The 21,485-nt window shown below is 43.9% G+C and overlaps 2 protein-coding genes across 2 annotated transcripts in view; one reads left to right on the top strand and one right to left on the bottom strand.

Moving 5' to 3' along the window:
• The window catches only part of med30 (mediator complex subunit 30), a 49,507-nt gene extending 46,452 nt beyond the window's left edge, over window positions 1-3,055 (top strand). Inside the window, exon 5 of the mRNA XM_069176286.1 lies at window positions 2,196-3,055. Coding sequence (XP_069032387.1) covers window positions 2,196-2,291 — 96 coding nt within the window. The 3' untranslated portion in view covers window positions 2,292-3,055. The remainder of the gene's footprint in view (window positions 1-2,195) is intronic.
• A 3,695-nt stretch (window positions 3,056-6,750) lies between these two features.
• Window positions 6,751-21,485, bottom strand: part of ext1b (exostosin glycosyltransferase 1b) — a 123,353-nt gene continuing 108,618 nt past the window's right edge. The window contains exons 8-11 of the mRNA XM_069176285.1: window positions 17,518-17,607; window positions 14,826-14,986; window positions 12,868-13,039; window positions 6,751-11,165 (exon numbers count right to left, since the gene is read on the bottom strand). Coding sequence (XP_069032386.1) covers window positions 10,980-11,165; window positions 12,868-13,039; window positions 14,826-14,986; window positions 17,518-17,607 — 609 coding nt within the window. The 3' untranslated portion in view covers window positions 6,751-10,979. The remainder of the gene's footprint in view (window positions 11,166-12,867; window positions 13,040-14,825; window positions 14,987-17,517; window positions 17,608-21,485) is intronic.

The following is a 21,485-nucleotide window of genomic DNA, read 5'->3' as shown; positions in this document are numbered from 1 at the left end:
CACACACACACACACGCACACACACACTTTGAGAATCAAAGTGAAAGTCGGCGCAATGGGAAGGAGTGAAAGAGAAAAGGAGGGTGAGAGCTCGAGAAGCCTCTAGAGCCCCCCAGAGAGAGAGAGAGACTGGATGGCTTCCAAATGTTCCACTCTGGAATATCTTCAAGGACAATCAGCTAAACAGTTGATATTAAGAGAGCTGTGTGAAATCGATTGCTCAAGGTGTTATCTGCGCGGCAAAAATGGCTGGTAATTAGTCATGGCTAAAGGAGTGTTACAGAGAGAGTGAGATGGATTTAATCTTAATAGATTTCGCTGCACTGCAGATACAGTAGCTCCTGAGTGAAGGAGCGCTCCTCTTTTCTCTCTCTCTCTCTCTGGCTATCTATCAAGAGGAAAAGCAGCCGAGCAAGTCGCTGTGATGTTACTGCTGTTGCTAGATTTGCGCGAACCTCCAAACGTAGATGTTTTGTCCGGGTTTTTTTTTTTTTTTTTTTTTTTTCAAAGGCAGCCCACATTTTGGCAGTTGTACTTGCTTTCATCCTTCTGACTCTCCAGCACCAGCAGCAGCAGCAGCAGCAGCAGCTCAGGAGCCATTATTTGTTTATGTATAAAGCTTGGGAACAAGGTGCTTCAGTCCACGGCAGCTGTTGACTTATAGATCTTGGTGCCGCATTCAGAGGCAACCGGCGAACAAAGCCCCCGAGTGACTGACTGGGAGATCGGGTTGTTTGCTCCTCTTGTGATGTAGCTGTACGCCATGAAGAAGGCCAGATGCGTTGTGTTAGCTTAGCGATTAACGGAAGCGAGGACGGATGAAGTGAACTGAAGTAGTCAGTATCTGGGAGAGATGTCAACTGGCAGGTGGGACAACGTTGTTTATTGTGTGCGGGTGAGACGCCTGAAGTTAAATCTGGCTTTTAGACCGTTTTCAATCCTCCTCTCATACAACTCTGAATATAGTTTAAAAGGCAGGTGTTACTCCATATGGTTCGCGCTGTTAATACGTCTTATGAAACGGAAAAAACCCCCCAAAAAAACAACCCAATAATGACTTTTGTCCGTCTCGCAGTACTTTCTGACATGTGTTCCCTGCCGATGGCACTCAACCCCCAGGCTCGTTCATTTCTACTGGACAAACCGTTTGTGGCAATGTTTGTTTAGTCGGTCCAACACTTTGGTCCAGACAGAAACGTCTCAACAACTATTGGATGGATTGTCACAGATTTTGGTCAGTCATATTCATGGCTCCCCTCACAACTTTGCTAAATGTTAGCCTGCTAGGACACCTTAGAGTGTATGTAAAAGTGGACGTCGCTTCCGGGTCTGAAAAGCGAGGCCAGTGTGGAAGTGCCTTAAACTGCAATACCACCGAGGGCCACAAGAAGTTGGCTGCAACAAGGCTCGGGCTCCGTAGACTCCCATTCAACTTTTCTCATGAAATACAAAGTCAATCATTTTTTTTCCCCATGAATCATAATGGTGTCATTTCCTAAAGTCACCCCTTCTTATAAGTTTTCGGGCGGTCCATCGCAAAATAATCCTGTGATTAATTAGATATTAAACCTAAAAAAAAAAAAAACGTTCAGGGGGGGGGGGGGGGCAAAAATGGTCTCTCACGGCTCCAAAATAGCAAAAAAGGCGACGGCCAAATTCGAAACCCGAGGCTTCAGAATGACAGTTCGCAAACCAATGGGTGACGTCACCGTTGGTGGCCACCAACGCACTAAAAGTAAGACACGATGAACCTGCGAAACAGCAGCATATTTGCTTTGTCATTGTGACCATGTTAGCATGCTGACATTCAGCTCCAGCTGCTGCTGTGTCCACGTGCAGCTTCACAGAGCTGCTCGCGTGGCTCCTGATCTGGTCAACAAAGGCACTTTAGTTTTTAGCAACGGGGGTAAACGGTGCATTCGCTGGGGACTATTTACAGCTACGGATTAATACACATCTGTATTTCAAGTGAGCCTTTAAAGCAGCGGGCTGGTGTGTTTGGGGAGGGACTTGAATGAAACCTCTCGGGTCTCCCCAGTTATGAACACCAAATTTGTTGAAGTGTTTGAGCAGATAAAAAGTGTGTTTTCAAAGTTGCCAAAGCATTCTTACATTCACATTCATTATTATATTTATTAATATTGCATTTAAATCATTTTTTTCCTCTCTCTCTCTTTTTGTTGCTTTTCCTGCAGAAGCTGAAGCAGAAGAACCAGCAGCTGAAGCAGATCATGGACCAACTTCGCAACCTCATCTGGGAGATCAACTCCATGCTGGCTGTCAGGAGCTGAGCCCCACACACACACACACAAATTCATATAAAACACATCCACACGCACACATTCACTGGAGATAATGGACAGGACGATAGGGTCGTTAACGGACGTGTGACAGGGTACCACAGACTGGGTGAGGTTGCACTTTACAGAAGAAATGGGGACGTTTGGCAATATCGGCTCACTTCCTTGAAGAAGACATGAAACGATAGAAGTAAAAGCAAGAGGAGGCAATTTAAGGCGAAAGGCTTGACGCCAACAGAGAGGTGAGGAGACTCTCTACAGAAGACATGGAGGGAGGGTGCTGGGGGCATCAGCGTGGCAGAAACTATTCTGTCTACCTCGATATTCTACATTTCAATCAGCATTATGACTTCTAATTAATCTGAAGAGTTGATATATTATGTTTTATCTATTTGTAGGTACTAGCTGAATAGAGGGTTTATTCCTGTAGAAACACATTGATATATTCTATTTAATCCTCATAAAATATTCTTGTCACATGCCTATTTCATAGCATTAGAAGCACCTGAAGGCGTAATTTTCAACTTTTTATATGATCCCTGAGAACTTACATAAGTAAGACATACACTGGCAAAATCACAAGTCTTACTGTTGATATCTGGACCTGCTTCTTCTTCTTTTTTTTTTTTTTACTTTTTTTTTTTAGATTGGATGTAAACTGATCTAATATTCGGCTGTGATCGGATTTGACATGTCATTACAATTCCTTGTTAAGGATTCTGCTGAACTATAAATCTTGCTGTTATTTTTAAAAAGTCAGTGCTGTTTTGTGACTTTTTTTTTGGGCTGGACTGCAACAGCGGAGTCAGCCCTGTAAATGTCAACGTCTGTCGGTGAGTGAGTGAGCGAGCGAGTGAATGAATGAATGCTGCCACCTCTGGTATCCGTTTCAAATTATTCTATCTTTAGCAGAGCCCAGTTCATTATTCAACTGCAACCGTCTGTATGTATTCTTACTCACAATTAATCCAATTTCCAATTCCAATTACTATACGACATCGACAAACACCATCTAACTTTCTATGCCTCCAGAGAAGCACGTTTTTAGCAACGTTGTTGTTTGCGTCCATCATCGAACTCACTTTGTCCGACAATTGGTGATTGATCGGTGGATGGGCCGTTAGTCGCATACACTAATCGATTTTCTTTTTTTTATATTTCAATGACTTCAAATATTCGAAAAATCGTGGCCCATTCCTTGAAAATGTAAACTGTAAACAGTACGAACAAATGTTAAATATAGCCCTGCAATCATCCGACATCAGCATCGGTTATTCAAAACAAACATGCAGCTTTTTTTATTTTTTTTTCCATAATTCATTCTGAGTTTATTCTAGAAATACATGAATTATCTGCAGAGCTGTTCCAGGAATTAACAAACATTTTTGACTGTGATGCAGAACCAAACTGCAGCTTCAATGCCGCGCTGTCCCTTCTACTGATAAAGCTTCTCAGCGTTAACAGTAGCCGACTGAACTTGGAACTTGATGTTTGCGAAAACGTTTCTCATGTCCTTCGGTGCTGTTTGACCGGCCCGAGAGTTGCAGCCTTTTAATCTCTCGTGGGGTCGTTAGTACTTTTAAGAGCGGTTGATGTTACACGTGAGTCGTTGAATGACCCCGGGAGAGGTTAAAAGCCCGTGACTCCCTACCGGTCAGACGGCCCTGACGGAGCCTTTCAGGTGAAACGTTTTGAAGAGTCTCAAACAAGGCCGGTTCCCTTCGGATAACACTTGGAAAACCCTGACCTGCATGATTGAGGGTCTTCGCAGACGTCCTCCTGTGAATTTGAAAGGTTTACCAGGTTTGTGCAGAGAGCGTACACTTTTTCATTTGAATCCCGCACAAGAAAAAAAAAAAAAAACTTAATTTTAATAAGCTTGCAGTCATTATGAACAGCTCACCTTCAACTGTGCGTGTTTCTGCCTTAATCCCTTATTTATATATGATGCAATGATTTTTCTTTTTAGCCTAAAATCAATAGAACATCTTGGCCAACTAGGACTGGTCTCCCACTGTGAGATGCTTGATAAATTCTAGTGCAGTTCCTTATGACAGAAAAGCAAGTTCAAGGAGGCGGAGCTTCTGGAGTTTTCAGCTCGAGTCTCATTTATAGATTAGAGAAGAAGAAGGGAGTAAGACCGAGAAAGAAGAATTCACAAAGGACCTCATTCAACACGAACGTGAAACGGGAGCTAAAATTTGAGCACACGTGTGTGTGTGTGTGTGTGCGCGCGCATACACACACGCTCTCATATGGCTGCGCTGTCAGGTCACAGATATGCATGAGACTATCAGTGTCTGATATGGGTGCTTTAATAATTCAGGACAAAGCTGGGGTCATATCTAAGATGTGTTATGAGGCTATTGTCCTCAGGGAGACACAGAAGGACCGATGCAGCGTCGGAGCAGCGAGAAGGCTTTCAGCAGAGTGTAAAAAAAAAAGAAAAAAGAAGAAGAAAAATCAATGTTCTGAGTAGTGACTAATAAACCCCTCCTCAGTGGTCTAATACAGGGGTGGTTATTATATCTCTGAGGGCAACGCAGCATTGAGGGACTATTATTACTGTACAAACGGAGTGTGTTCTCATTCAGCTGCGGCAGAGGTCAAGGGCTGAGCGCTTGTCCACGCACGCTCTGTCACAAATGATGAAATGAAAAAAATAAATACAAAAACGGGCACGGTTGCATTCTGGCGTCGGCAACGCGTGCGCAAAAAAAAAAAAGCGAGTGCGCTCAAACCGTCCGTCCTTGCGTCAGCGCAGCCTCTTATCGCATCTTTACATCGTCAGTGCTCGGGGGGAGAGGGGGGGGGGGTGAATCCTCACATGCTGTTTCGCACTTCATCCTTTAATATCCTCTCTGATGGGTTTGTGAAGGGTTTGCGTTGAGGGGGAGACGCTGCTATTGTGACATGACAAGTCGCACTGTAGTTTTGTCGTAACGTTGTGACTCGTGCTGCGACTGCGCCGCTTTCCCGTGAAGTCGTTGTCGGCGGAGAAATGAACACTCAGGAGAAGCAGGTATGACAATTAGCTGCGTAAGTTTGGGCAGAACTGGTTCTCGATTTGGATGCCGACGCTCGATGTCGTGGTTGCTGGATTTAAAAAAAAAAATAAATAATAATTCCCCCCCACCTTGAGCTTGTCCCAGACAATTTCTTTACATCCCAGACAAAAATCCCTCAAATGGGAAAAAGGATTTTATTTGAGCTCTTAACGAAGATGCACTTGTTTGTTCTCGGGGGCGAAGTACAATACGATGCTTTCTATGCTGTATTCCACTGCGTTGTGAGCCTTTAATTTCACGCGAGTGAAAGTTTTAGAATGTGACTTGACTGTGAGTTCAGACTCAGAGGTTGACAAAACACAGACTTCCTCGGCTTCAGTGCTAATTATCATCGGCAACTCGTGTCTGCTAGCATCGTCTCGAGTTTTTAGTCGTGCTGGCGCTTTCACCAGCTGAAATGACAACGCAGCCGGAAGCGGGTCACGTCGGCTGTCTACAATTCATGTTAATTCTGTAAGTAACTTGATGACGGGCCAAAATTAAACTTACTGTCTGGTTAAAGTGCTTTCCGTAAGCGTCAGCCAAAGGTGGTTTGGGAGTGAAGAATCTCCAGCTGTTTTTTTTTTTTTTTTTTTTTTTTTCCAGTGTGGCGGATGCGTACTCGAGCCAACATTAAATGTTAAATCCACGTGTGAAAGTAGCCGACGGCAAGTCAGCGGAGTCTCACGTGAACACGCTCTCAAGCTGGCTGGACTGGAGAAGGACACTAATGTGTATTATTTGTGGACCCCGACGTGTGGAAGCGCCAGGAAGCTGGAGTGAACTTGGAATTTTTTTTGTCGGCGTATTCGACGAGTGAGATTTTATAGGATAAGGGGGCGTGGACTTTGACTGCGGGAGATAATTCTCCTTAACACAAGGTGCTATCAGAACGTTAGGAGGAAAAACGAGCATTCCCCGTGCGCGGCATCACGCCGCTCCTCCCGAGCTTCGAACGCCTCCCTGGAAGTCCTGTTCTGTAAACACACCAAGTAGCATCAAGCAAATCGCGCTGCATCTGCTCCACGCCGTTAAAACCGCGACCCTTCAGCTTGACTTTTATTTAGGGGGACAGGAAGAAGTCGCAGGGAGCCAAGTATCGATTGATCGTTGTTAGTTCGGAACTCTTTGATTGCAAGCGCGTACATCCATCCCCGCTCCCTTCTTTTATTTTTTTATTGTCGTTTGTTTCTCACTCTCTTGTCTTGTAATGTACGCTTTTCCTTGCTGTTATACCATTTAGAGAAAGCGAGCGTAGTCAGAACTGGACAAGCAGCTAATTAGTTAGATGAGGGGGAAAAAAAAAAAAAAATGACCTGGTGAGGCAAATTATTACATTCCTACGCACTCAAACAAACACGTGTTAAAAACAGTTTCTTAACAAAGGGCACAACGAGATGCAGTTATCATCAAATATGAGTTTATTTTTTTTTTTTTTTATAAATCATTCTTACAAAATTGGCATTTATCTATTTCATTTGTGACCTCTATAAAAGTCTTCTCTTAATTACAAGGTAGGAGGGAGAAAAAGGCATCAGGACAGCTGGGCTTGACCGAGTCCTTTCAGATCAACAGATATTACTGCCGATTAGTTATGTAATACAGCCAATCACTGATAAATAATCAGAAACAGGAAGTGGTCATGCGTTGTCGCCTTAGCAACAGTGTCCAAACACAAAGGTGAAAATATGGCGTCATAATTAGAGAATGGAAGCTGTGACTCATCCAGTGTATGAAGGTAAGGGACACTCAGTCCCCGCACATGGTGCTATTGCTGCCCGTCTACTGGAAATAACAAGTCTAGGACAGACAGTGCTCGGCATATCAAGAACTCACATGTTGATAAAAGGCACAAATCAAGAACAGACTAGTTTCCAGCACAAACGCCACCGCCGCTATAAACACCAACTGCCTGGCACATTTTGGGTAAACTCTCTTCCATCTGTGTTGAAGCTCAAGATGATAACTTGCATAATGTTCCCCTGAACAAATGACAGAGGCATTTTAGCAGATGCAAAGTTTTAACGGAGGAACTAACTTACATCCATCACACTCTGACTGAGATCCGGACTCGAGATACTGCTGCGGCACATCAGCTGAAAGATGGGACGTTTTTTTTTTTTTTTTCTTTCGCTGCCAAGTTATCTGACCTGAAACCAAGCAGCGAAAGAGGCAATTTAAACACGACTGTGTCACAGCCTCGGACCCATTATTGTAACGCATGAGGGGGAAGATGTTGCTGCAGAATCAGAAAATGTTTCCATCTGGTGCAGGGGACCCAGCTGCTTATTATTTTCCATGTGTCAGTTGGCGTAGTCTTTATTGGGACTTTGCAATTTGACTCCCGCGGAGAGCCAAGATGGCACGGCCCAATCCAATTCTAGATCACTGGTGTATGCAATTGTTTCAGGAGTTAAACTCTACTACCACAAACTGGAAAAAAATGTTATATATCTCTCTCTCTCTCTCTCGGGGAGTTCTGCATTAGGAAGACACCAGAGTGTGATAGATGTTTCCCCGGGAAAACCAGTGCAGAGTGAAACATAATATGAGCTGTATATCGGCATCCGTGTGGATTAATGTGCACAGCGTGTAGAAAACAAACGGAATAAATACCACTAACTCCCGTCAGCGATGCAGGATCAGTCTTAATGTTTCTCGCCACGTCATCTCAAATCGTACACAGTCTTTTCTTTTCAAAAATAAATATATGTCTATGTACAGTGCTGAGAGCAGGGATTTGCAATAGGTGGTGTTTTTTGTGTGTTTTTGTGTGAAGTATCTGCAAAGCTGGGGACGCGGTTCTCGTGAGATGATCAACAACAGTGAAACAAATAATCAGACATAAAAAGCGTGATATGGATTCAAACAATATGCTTCTTTGAAGATGAAAAACAGACCAGTTGCAGACCAAGTGAAGAGTACGTTGTTGTTCCCCCCCCCCACCCCCCCGGAATCACGTACCGTTGATGGTCGAACGCTTTCTGTTGTGACTCCACAATGAACAGGTGATAAATTTCCCCTGGCAAACAAATCAAACTTGGAACTTAAAAGTCCCAGAATATGAGTACAAACATGATATTCATAACAATGACAGGGAGGGGAGAGGGGGGATAAAACACGGTGGTCCTGCTGGGTTTGATATGATATACTGAAACAGTGTAGCTTTGCTATGGTAGCATTTGGATATGACACTTCAAAGCATGTCTGTCACCTTCATTGACACTTTAAAGGCTTTACAAAACATTTTACATCAACTCTTTGTAGCACAAAATAACAACAAATCAGCAACAAAAAAAAAAATACAAAGTAACGCAGTCATCGAATGTTTGACACTGATATTGACAAAATTCAAAGGCGGCTAAATGATGAAAACGCTGAACAGCTTTGGCTGAGACATTTTGCTGAATGCCTGCCTGACAGAAAGGCCACTAAAAGCACGCTGCTTTCATTCAAGTGTCTGCAAACTGAACGTGTGGAGTGGACCGTCTTGTGTTCCCGGCCGCACGCTGCGCGCTGACCCGACGACGGCGTGCGGCAGCTCGGCCATCGGCCCGCCAGTTTCTCTCTGCCTACCTCGTCCAAATGACCAACTGAAGGTCGAGATAGCTGCTTGTTTTAGCATTTTGATCTGGTTGTCCGATACCAAGAGGATAATTTAAGGTGCAAAACGCCAGGCGTGGTTGAGGTGGATACAACAGCGATGGGAGCAGTTGTTGTAAATCAGGAACAAGCATGGCCACTGTCACAGTGAAGCAGGGGAGGGTGTGTGCAAGAGGCGTGGGGGTGGGGGGTGGGGGGAGGGTGGAGGGGATTAAAAAAAAAAAAAAAAAAAGCTGTCCTCCCAAGGCTAGCATTAGCCAGCCGGTCTGTGGGTCACTGCTTTCACAATACAATGGTCCATAATGTTCAGTGTTTCATCAACAGCTTGTCCCCCCCGGGGAATAAAACAGCACTCCAAATGAAATAGGTTTACCTAATTGAAGCCTAAACGTATCTCTGCCTGACAAATGGAGGAGAAAACCCTTTGTCAATTTAATGGCTCCGAGGTCCTCTGATATGTCAGGGGGAGAAAAAAAAAAAAAAAAAATCACGGCGGCAGGAGAGCCACATCGGGACCGATGACTAAAATATTTCAACACAAGAGCATCTAGGCGTCTCAAACGGATGTAGGCAACGTGATGTGCAATAAACAATTCTAAAAGGCAGAGCCTGATGTCAGAATGGCACTGATGCGCTCAGCGTTAAAAATCATTCTACAAACACTCCTCTGAAATGATGCTGGTCACTAAAGACCAGCTATGGTCTGAAAGTGTGATTCCATTTCTCCCTGTAAGGATAATGCTCCAAGACCATGAAGGAAGGGAGAAAAAAAAGAAAAGAAAAGAAAAGAAAAGAAAAGAAAAGGCGAAATGAGTTCTGCTCCATTTCATCCAGAAATGTTCATTTTGCTCATTCCAACGGAGGGAAAATGTACTCCGCTTGAGCTTATGGTTGGATGAGCCAACTTTTCACACACTGTACACTGTTCTCTGCACACACACACACACGCACGCACACACACACGCACACACACACACATACACAGAGAAGTGTGAAAGTACGGAGAGTTTGAAGGGGGAAATAAAAGATAATGAAAGTAAGTGGGGACAAAAAAAAACAAAAAAAAGTACAACTGCTGAGGCGAGTATGAGTGGAAAATGGGACATGAAATGAGATGTTTTTCTAACTTATCTTAGTGAAAACAGGGGAGCAGATAGACCATTAGAAAAGCCATATCAACACATACAGAGATGAGCCAAGGTTAGGACAGATGGGACGTTTTCAGACTCCGGGCTCGAGGGTGTGTGTCAATAACCGAAACAATCAGAAAATAATGGCTGCTCTGAAAACCTTGTCAGGCGACGTAATACTACTGTTTACCTTTCCTGCTTTGAGAAAGAAAATACGCAAAACTGTTGACGGTCTGTTTTCGAACCTCTCGGAGAGGAGAAAGGGTCAACAGTGATGCCAAAGAGCCGATTTGTACAGAAATCAAATCAACTGAAGAACAGCGTTTCCCGGGCGATAAAGCAGGAATTTGGTAGCGAGTCCAGTAATATGTCCTGATGCAGATTTGGGAGGGTTGCTAGGGGCGACCAGTAGGATTTGTGGCAGGTTGGGTTGCCAGGTTTGCGATTTCAAACACCATTCCCTCATCTACCGTCCTGCGCATGTGCCGAGAGAGCAGGGAAGTCAGTTTTCGTCCTTGTTCACGTCGTACAAAAAAATATTCTATCCAAGAGTTCTCGTCGTCAGTAGTGTGTGCTGCGTGTTTGCACATTTGCGAAACATACAGTACTGTTTGGCATGTCCATCAGTTTGTGTACTCCTCTTTGTCTGTCTGTGTTTGCGTTATTTGTTTGTGTTTTTCAAATCCAAACGCCATCTGCTTGTTTCCTATTCATCCTCTCCCGCATCAAGTCCTGGCAGCAGCGGCGCCGTGGTCATTGGCAATGTGCTGAGTGGAAGACAGAGCTGTGTCTCTCCCTGTCCATCCTGCTGTAGTTCCACTACTCCTTCTGCTCTCCACAGAGTCTCTCTCTCGTGCCTCCCCCTGCGTCGGGTCTCCCCCGGGGGGGCGCCGGTCCTGTCAGAGCCTCTCGATGTCCCTGTATTTTTTGCGGAGGATGGAGACCTGGTCCTTGAACAGGACGGGGTCCAGTCTCATCTGGGAGTGGACCAGCGGCATGGCGCCAAACCAGCTGGCGAACTTGTTCATGCAGGTCTGACGCTGGGCGAAGTGGTCCGGGTCGGCCCAGCGAGAAGCCCGTGAAGACTGGTGGGGATGAAGAAGAGGAAGAAGAAGAGGAAGGTGAAGACAAAAGAACAGTTGGAGAGTCACGTTGTCAAGTGTTATGAGAAATAATTTCTTTAGCTCAGTGATCCTCAGCAAGGGCTTGTACCACGTGGGAATATTGTGCAGGAGGTCAACACATTTTTTTTTTTTTTTTAAATCATAATTTCATGCATCCTCCTGTTTGTGTTGTGGGGGACAATACGCAATAAGATAAAAAAAACAAAACAGTATACACCTCCCATCAACCTTAATCAGCTGTAACTCGGGCTGGATACCAAACTTCGACACTGACATAATTGGTTTGATACAATCTACTACCAATAAAATACCACGTCCTCCGGTACCAAATTTCAATACCTATAATCTACGTCCGTACTAACAACATTTTCGTTTTAAACCGCGTAGATAAAATCACTCGGTTTCCACTGAGGTAATCTGAGGACACATTATTTCACTCTTTTCAAACAAAGTTTTGGCCACATGCTCGTCATACTCGGCTATAAGTAGCTGCCGTCCAGCAGCTACTTATAGCGCGCGAGGCTTTTAGGCAACGTCAGTAAATTGCAGGTCCCAGGGATAATTTGGATGCGAGGTATTTCGGGGACATCTGCTAATTGTAGCTACAGAAAACCACCTGGATTACACTCTCCCCCTCTAAACTGCATGAAAACATAATATTTACACCATAATGTAATTTTCCAATTTCTTAAAATACATTCTAGAACCTTTATTGAAGGTTGCCAAGCGTGGCGCATTCGTTGAAGAGGGTGTCTCGTACTGATGCTGCTGATGATGATGATGAAAATGGATGCAGCGGTTGTTGCGCTTCATTTATGTTGCATCAAATTTAGTAGAGTTGCCTTTAATAAAGTTCAGTAAAATTAGTGTTTACTGACTGATTGCTATACGACTATTAGTGACTAAATTTGGGATATTTTACCACAGTTTATGGCTTGAGGGGCGAGAACAGAAAAAAGTAATGGTCAAGGAGATGAAATCGCTAACCCACCTGAATACTTTCACGTTTAAGCACAGTTCAACTGCATGAAAAAAATGATTCTATCTACTTTAATATTTTACTACTCCAGATACACTAGACAAAAAAGTTAGGACCCACTGTTTTAGATCGTTGGCGGGAAGGAGACAATAACAATCATCCTGCATTCTCTGAATCAATCATGGTCCGCCCTCAGCCACGGTGACAAGAGAAAACCATTACTGAACATTAGCGTTTCTCAATAAATCATCAGCTGCGTCGCACTCTATATTTGGGAGGCCGGACTCCATGACGTAAAGCTCCGAGACTGAAACGACTCCCTCTCTGTGCTTTCGTCTCTGCGCTGTTAGTGACTTGTCCCGTTTACTCAACGTGCCTCGCCGAAGACTTTTTAAGAGAATAATTCGCGCTGTCTGTAAAGCAGCGAGCGTTCGCGCCAGCTGAAAGGCCAGGAAACGCACACGATGGCAGGAAGACAACACCGGCCTCAGCACGTGTAACGGTTCACGATTCAAAGAGGGTTATATAATCCGGCTGTTCCATGCACAACATTGTAAAATTGTTACTCGCTCAATCTTTTCCTGCGATGAGGTTTTCTTTGTCGCGTGCCGCTTTTCTGCCGACTGGCAGTTTCCCCGTTTTGACGTTGGTATCGATTCTAGCATTAGATAGTTGCCCTCTTACCTGTCCCATCATGGTCTCCTTGTACTGTTTCTTCTGTGTGACCTTGATGGGCGGCAGCTTGGTGACAGCAGAGACCAGAAAGTTCATCAGGATGTCCTCACAGTTAGCCAACTGGTCCACCATGCTCTTTAGACTAGTGGGCAGGTAGTTGGTGTACAGGTAGTGATAATACCTGGAAGGACAGGAGGAAGGGTTAGAGGAAGGAAGGAAGGAAGGAAGGAAGGGGACTCTCTGCTCAGTCTTTCTTTTTGACAGCCGCTAGCCATTTGGAGCCGGGTACTACCAGACCCAAATTAATTGTGTGGATCGATGAACATCTGGCCGCACTCCCTTGAGGATCGTTTCCAGTTGTTGCATCGTAATGACCGTAGACATCAGGTTCATTTTGAAACTATTGGAGCAGCCTTTAACCAATCGACCAATCTGAGAACTTCCCTCAATTCAAGCAGAGTGCAACGATACGTCTGGAAATGACCAGAGCGGACATTTAAAAAAAAAAAAAATGTAGGCATTGTTCTTGTTCCGGTTTCAATTCCTTGATACTTGCTAGCGTTGCTACGACTGTTCGTATCGCATTATTTAGCTCTACCTTAGCCGCCAGTGTTGGAACCACATATAGAAACAAATACCTGACTTCATTTATGGCGTTTAACTCCCTTAGTGCTCACTGATCAGTCCACCCTCCCGAGTGGCTGAGCAAAGTTAATGCAAAGCTTCCGGACTTTTAATCGCACCAAAAACTGAAGCTGTTAGCAATCGCGCCGCAGAGCTGTGTGTCCTGAAGGACACCGAGACATTCAACTCCTTTCTGCTACCTCGTGGTCAGGCTCAAAGATGCTTTATATAGGGATACAAGTGGGGAGTGTCATCTCACAGTCTCAAATATATGTTTGTGTGCACTTGCCCCAGGCTGTAAAACAAATGGCACTTGGTCTGACAGCAGTGGGGTTTGGCAAAATGCTAAACACACTGCTAAACCTAAACTAAAAAAAAAAAAGCAAAGTGAAAGAACCAAAAAGTGGAAGCACTCAGACAGAAAATTAAACAGACTGAAGGAGGTTTTTCAGGTGAGTTTTGCCATAATGAAATAATTTTGTAAAACCTACACATCTAAATGGAGAATTATTTTAATGGGTTCCAATTCAAGAGTTTCCTCTTCGTTCCCTCCAATTGGACACATGAAACTGTATGTTCATTTGCCAATATTTATTCAACTCTTATAAAGATTATAATGCCTGAAAATATTAAAGTGAACACCGTTAGACCTTCAAAGGTGGCTGGAAATCTGTCACAAACTGTGCAGACAATTTATGTAGCTGTAGATGTATCGCATATTTTTTTTTTTTTTTAAGTTAAACTCCAGTTTAAAGGCCGTATCATTGCTCAGATGACTGGTCGTTCAAGTTCTGGGATGGATTAAAGGACTGACTTATTGAAAGTGATTAAGCGTCGTGCCGCGGTGATAGGCTGATTTCTGACTTAATGGTCTGCTCACATCACAGCTGAGTGAAGGCACATTAAAGCTGACAGGACTGTAGTTAAACTAAATGCAGAAACTGTGGAGGGCTGTGTAGCAGACAAACTGATTTTTTTTTTTTTTTTGGGAGGGGGGATAAAACATACTCGGTGTCAAAACACGGGTTTCCTGAGGCTGTGCTGAACTGAACATCACACCTACTTTAAAAATCCACAGATCAATACATCAAAGTGTTGTACCAAAAGAAAGACAAGTGAACACTGCAGAGCAGAGAAAAGCAAAACTACGATCCCCGTATAACGGAAAGAGAATAGAGTAGAACTAAGGAGCATGAAAGAAAACAGCAGAGCAGAACAGCGAAATAGTGGAAAAACTGCTTCACATGGAGGTAAACAGCAGCAGGGTGACGAAGGAGGTTTTCTGGAGTGTGTGTGTGTGTGTGTGTGTGTGTGTGTGTGTGTGTGTGTGCGGGGTACTGTACCTGTGATAGATGGCAGCCCCCGTCAAGACCATCGAATAATCGTTGGTCCATTTGGATGTGTAGCCCCAGCGCTCTTTGTTGCTGTCCCAGAAGTGGCTGCGGGCGGGGTAGCCTACGATTCGCTCAGGAAAACTCTGCCAGACAGTGAAGGCAAAGTCCACCTGGACGGACAGAGACACAGGTTTTTTTTACATGTTATAGTTCAAAACATTTATCATACGCACAATGGCGACTATTTTCTAATTGAGTCTTCCCTTTTTTTTTTTTCCACCCTTTGATAAAAGATCTTCTTTAATAATGCTTTATAGATCGGTCAAGCTACTTATAACTTTTCAATCGTCAGGTAGTAAGTAGCAGAAAAATCCCTGATTTGGTGTTTATCCACCTCCGCCAACCACGTTAGATCTAGTTCAACCAATTTCCCCACCGCCTGTTTTCGAATGCCTTAAAGCTAACAATCTCAACACCTGCAGCTCCCCGTGACTTCTTTCTGTTCCCCAAAATTTTGTTCCAAGTTGAAGGGTTGCCATTTTGAAACTGCGGAGGAGATCCCGCGGGAATTGCAGATGATGCTTGACGTGCTTACAAAACGGGGTTTCATGGGAGCGGTCCAATCATGGCCGTCGTGCCGGGAGCGATGTACCGCTGCACGCGGAGACGAGAAGATGGTGGACAGATGTTCGTCAGCTGCGTTTTTGTTGTTGTTGTTGTTGTCGTCGTAGATCTTTTGGATCATACCTCGTACGGTGCAGTATATAATGTGGAATTTGTTAGTTAAATAGTCATTTCCGTGTCGTCTAGTAAGCTACTCCTCAACAATTGTTACGCACCCTAAATTTAGTGCAGAGGAACCCCTCCTCTACTTTGGAGTCACTGCTGCAATAGACCACATAACTGCTGATAAAAACCTGCAGTTTCGAGACCAAAAATCTATTTAAAAACAATTTTATTACGTCTCGAAACTTGACAATAATGTTCCTCTAGATTGCCAACTTTTAAAACTATATTCACACCAAATAAATCCAATGGGGCTTTTCACAGCTTCGCAAACCAGAAGTTGTCCTTGGTAATCTCTTACGGATGATTTATTAAAATCATTAAAACCCTTATTAAAGCCATTACTTACAAATTATAAACACTTATTGGAAAGTGGTGCCATGAAATTGTATATTTATTTATTTTTACTAAAGCTGAATTCTGTTTACTGCATATTGGTAAAAGAAAAAAAAAAAGACAAAGAGGGAATGAAAGTGACAACAAGGAGAGCTAACAAAGAAACGGCACACTCGAACGCACTTTAGTGAAAATACAACAGAGGCAAAAAAAAAACAAAAAACCTCATCAAACACAAAGCAGTCTTTCCTAAGCAGCCGCCTGCAGCAAACTTCTGTGGTGACGATCAAAGCATTCAATCAAATAATTAGACAAAAACATCAAAAGGCCTAAGCGGCTTCTCAAACAGCCCGCTCTGCGTTACAACACTTATTACCACGCTGCACTACACAGAGAGTGCTTATATTAGTATTTAAAGAAATCCACCATAAAACACTGCACATGCCATGTTTATCTGCTCTTCCTGCTCAAATGTACACGTGAAGAAATCCCGAAGGAAAAGAAGAAGAGCTCTGAATCCTTTCTCTCTCGTCTTGCAGTGAAATAAAAGAAAGGGAGCTGAAAGATATTACCGTCACAATGAAAAATATTTCGATAACTTTCATAATTCTACCCACTCTCCAATTGAAGCAGGATGATAGTGTGATTCATATTCAAAGGAAGGGCTGCTCAAAAAAACATTCATTCAGATTATTGTTGAGGACAATTCTCCTTATCGCTATCTTCCCTTGGGGGTGAAGAAAGTGGAGGAAAAAGAAGGACAAAATAAAGACTTTGTTCTTGGTGAGAGGCCAAAAATGCCACCTGAAGGGTTTGTATGAAAGGAAGGTTGGTTGGATGGATGGAGAGACTGCTGTTTTTTTAGACTTGTTTTTTTTCTTCCCTTTCTTACGCTGGCATTGATCTTCCCTGGGTTCGAAAACTCTGGAAATTGTTTGTGCCTGTAATCCAACTGTCTTCATAGGAGCAACACAGGTCGATTCAGTTTTTTTGGGGGGGGATAGATTTTCCCCTTCTGCCTTGCCATCTTGATCCTCCACACAAACAGCCTTTATGAGATCTAATTCCACACTGTTCAAAGCAGCATCTGGCTTCCCATGGTGCCGCGCCAAAACATGTTCCCGAGGAAAAAAAAAAACACCAACAGGGCTGACAGCATGTGGAACAAAAATGCCTGTAACGGCAGTGCTCTCGAACGGGGGGAGGGGGGTGTTGGAGGAGTATAGAGTGGTTACAAGAGCCAAAAACATGAAACAGATGATGGAAAGAAAAAGAGAGAAAAGGAAATAAAAGGCAGACGAGGAGAGAGAAAAGTTAAGATCTCAGGGGTGAAAGTTAGAGTAGTTTAAGTGAGAATCAAGCTATGGAGAGATTACTTGAAAACACTAGGGACAAACACACAGAGAGATTTAAGGGGAAATGCAATAAGGGAAATGCAGTTGGCGCGTGGTGAGAGAGTTTGTAACTTTGTTTCATCTCAAGAGGGACCAGATAGAGAGGAGGCAGATAGAAAAAGAGGGTGGGGGAGGGCGAGGGGGGGGGGGGGTACCCTACTGTTTAAAATCATATTTAAAAGTACCTCCGTGGTGGACAACACTGTGTCTTCATCCAGGCTGAGGACAGCATCGGTCACTATGGTCTCGTACGGCAAGAAGCGGCTGCTCATCACCTGCAGGGGGAGACACAGAGCACACAGGGTTATAACCAGAACGGTACTAGTCCGTCATCGTTTCGATTTGATTGGTTGGAGACCAGATTCACTGTGAATGGAGAGATCACCTCGAGATCAATTTTAGAATAAGACCTCTTTTTGCTCACAATATCCACCTCGTGCATTTTTAATGATCCCTCACAAAATCATGGGACTCAGTGGAGACAACAAAACCGTAACGTCAACAAACGGCAGTGCACAGGGAAGAGGAGAAAAGCCAATATCCTCCGCTTTACTGCAGGCTGCACCCTGTCGTTTTCTACAGTGATAGAGTGCTGATACACGTTTCCATTACTGCTGTTGGGTCGCCTTTCTCTTTTAAATCAATAAAAACACAGAAATTCTGCCAGACACAGTGTGAGTCATGGCCATGTACCCCCCCACCCCCCTCCCCAGTACTGAGAAAATACCGATCTGTCCCCCCCAGTATAGAGTAAAAAATATGGATAAGTGTATTCTCCTTTTATGAACATCTTCACCGGTTCTGTCTCTTGTTATTTGCTTTTTATTTTAAATTTCTTTCGCAGTGTGAAGGAAAACCTAACTGGGTTAACTTTTTGGATCACATGCTATACTATACTTTTATGACATTTTGGACGAAATCCTGTCGTATAATGTTTTTATGACAATTTTGATGACATACTATCGCATTACTTTACAGAGTAAATATATATATATAATCACAGCAGCGTGACAGCGGGGGCAAATGTCATTTGGACCCTCCCCTCCCCCCAAAATGTTGACATCATGGTTACGCCCTTGGTGTGGGTCATGTGTCTTCCATGTGCCATAAGTTTACTTTTCCTCTCCTACAAAACAGAATATATATATTTAACGGCGAATTAAACCAAGCTATGTAATACACGGCAGTCCTTGAATATTTACAGGAAGCAGAGGGTAATGGTGTCTGCAGCCTGGTGGGTGGATGGAAAGATCCACATCTTGAGGATATTTAGGCGTGTTTGGTCTGCTGCTGTGATGAAAGGAGCTCGGATGAGAAAACAGCAGCTTTTTGTTTGACGAAGAGTGTGCGTATTGTAAAAGGCATGTGTGCTCGGAACTCGAACAGTCTTCCACGGAAATATGAAACCGCTTCAGAGACTTTAGACGCACAAACACATCCGGATACACAGTCAATACGCGTCACACACGTAAACAGCCCAGAAACATCATATTGAGTTATTCAGCACGGCTCCGAAGGTCAGGCTTCTGGAAGAATACTTGTTCCTTTGAAACACCACCCGCGCTGAAAAGCCATTACATTTACATTTAAGAATAGTCAGCGTTGACCTTTTTTCTCTATAAACACCTGCTACTGTCTGCCTGCTGCACTCCAGTAGTGACCTAACTCTCAACAGGTTTTCCTCACCTGCACAGCCGAGAGACAAACGGCGAGTACACAAGGCTCTACTGTCATGCTGCGTGAAGCTTGTTATCCACCGTAGTGCAGCTTGTGATTATTTGTGTTATCATCCTTCTGCACAGTGAATACAATTTCATAAAATAGAAAAAGAAAAGTCAAGCTGATGTCTCCGGATTGCTTGTTTTACATGAACAACTGTTCAAAATAGATTTTTCTAATTCAAAATAAAATAATAATAATAAAAAAAAAGGCATTAAATCCTGTTTGTTAGACAACATTCATGGCGAAGCACCTTAATCAAGGATCAAATTCACTGGGCTGCAAAGACCAATCAAACCAGAAGCCACGACATACCCGAGACAATAAAGATGTCAATAATTGTATTTAAAAACCTTAATTTTTTCCCACAGCACTTAATTCCAAGTTTACAGGGATATAAAGCAGAATATCTTCACATCTGACAGTTTGACAGTTTCGTCAGATGAATGATTGATGGCTTAAAAGGATTAAATAAGAAATATTAAAAAAAAAATGTTCAAATTCTCTTTTTTTGCCGTCTGATTATTCGTTTCAACACAAACACACTTAGATTCATGCAGGAAACCTTTGATCTCAAAGTCAAATGTCTAAAGAGGCAAGAACATCTATTTCAGATCAAAGCATGACAGTGAGACAAAAGTAGACACCGGCTCTAGCTTTTGTTCTGCAAATATATTTACATGATTGAAATATGATTAAATTATCCATATTCAAACACATCAGAGTAATTCTACTATTAACAGATTTTTAGAGGGTCAAATCTAAATCTAATTTAACCCAAGAAATCTAATTTCTGGTTTCTAACTCGGCGAGTTGAGTCGCAGGTCAACTTGGTCGTGAAGATAAAGTAATGAACCACATCCATCCATTATCTATACCCACTTTATTCTGAACAGGGCCTATCAACAGCTCACCTAGGGCAAAGGTCGGGTACACCCTGGATAGGTCGCCAGACTATCACAGGGCCAACACATAGGAACAAACGGAAACAAAGACCATTCACACTCTCATGCCCACCGAAGGGCAATTTTTTTATAAAATCACCAAGTAACCTGACGGTGGGAGGAAGCCAGATTGCCCGGAGAAAACCCACGCAGGCACAAGGAGAACACGCAAACTCGACACAGAAAAGCCCCGGCCCGGGATCGAACCCAGAGCTCTCCCGCTGTGACGCGGCAGCGCTAACCTAACCACAATGTCAGAGCAGCGGAAAGGTCAGGAGATCATCACGTTCACAACAATTTATCATCCGACAGCTACACGTCTGCACAAAATTTTGTGTCAATCTATCGAGTACGTGTTAAGATATTTCACTGGAAAGTTGTTTCGGTCTTGACCAAAATGGTGGTCCGTCAGTCATTATCATCCTTCGAACCACGTCTCCAGCCCGGCTAAAAAAAAAAATAAATAAAGAAATAAAGCAGACTGAACATACAGTGCATACCAGTAGATGGAACAGTAGTTGTATAATACATAACGTAAACTGGTGCTCTGTGTATTCATCAAAAGTTAAAACGATGAGTTCCTGAGCTTGAATTGAGATCTCTGATCTCTTTCTCCCACTTCATCACACGGTGGAGCGCTGACGGTGCCCGACGGGGCCGATGTAAACGGCCGGTCCGGTCAAGCGCCCATCTTCTCTCGCCATTTGCCGAAAACCCTCCAGAGGCGACAACAGCAGCCGGAAGTTTAAACTGCTGTTCATATTCTAACAAGGGTGGAAGTGCAGAGGTGTGCGAGTGACAGTTGCGTTTGCAGATGAAGGAAGGGGGAGAGAAAATGAGAGTCGAGAGGAAAGAGGGGAAGCGGTAACCTCCCTCTCGTTTTCATTGTCATCATTGCCGCCGCGATATCCTGCGGGCATAAAGAGAGAGACGAAAGCAATCCCCGTTTCCCTGCTCCGTGTTTTTCCACTTGTTTTCCGCGAGAACGCGACAGAGAGAATTCGAAGGAGGGGAAACAAGATCGGAGACAGGAGGGGAGAAAGCGACAAACAGCGAGAAGGGAAAGAGAGACAAAGAGAGGATGGGAGGCTGACGTTTCCAGCCCCCAGATGGTTTGTAATGTTAAAAGTGAGACATATTAGCCCGGGGGCTTCCTGGTGCTCTCCAGGAATGCGAGCTCTTACAGCAGGAGTCTGCTTCCAGGCACTTTCACCTCCTTCTCTAAAGGACAGCGGCAGAGGAGAGAGGCAGAGAGAGGAGAAGGGGAGGACCACCAGTGTGCGTTTAAACCACATTAAGCGCTGCTGGGATTCTCGCACGGCTTAAACCGGCCGTCGCAAACCAGCTTTTTCGGCCACCAGGCCAGAGAGACGGCGAGGACGACACAGGCAGGAAACGAGGGGATGTGGTTGGAGGGTAAGACCGGTGTTTTTCTTGTCGCCAACAAATCCCCGAGAAAAGACCAAAAACCGACAGTGATGCCACGTCTG

The sequence above is a fragment of the Embiotoca jacksoni genome, unplaced genomic scaffold (genome assembly GCF_022577435.1).
Source record: "Embiotoca jacksoni isolate LCO1_2020_lvr unplaced genomic scaffold, fEmbJac1.0.p SCAF_7, whole genome shotgun sequence".
Taxonomy (NCBI): Eukaryota; Metazoa; Chordata; class Actinopteri; family Embiotocidae; genus Embiotoca; species Embiotoca jacksoni.
The sequence above is the reverse complement of the archived record's forward strand: the minus strand, read 5'-3'. Positions and strand labels throughout refer to the sequence as shown.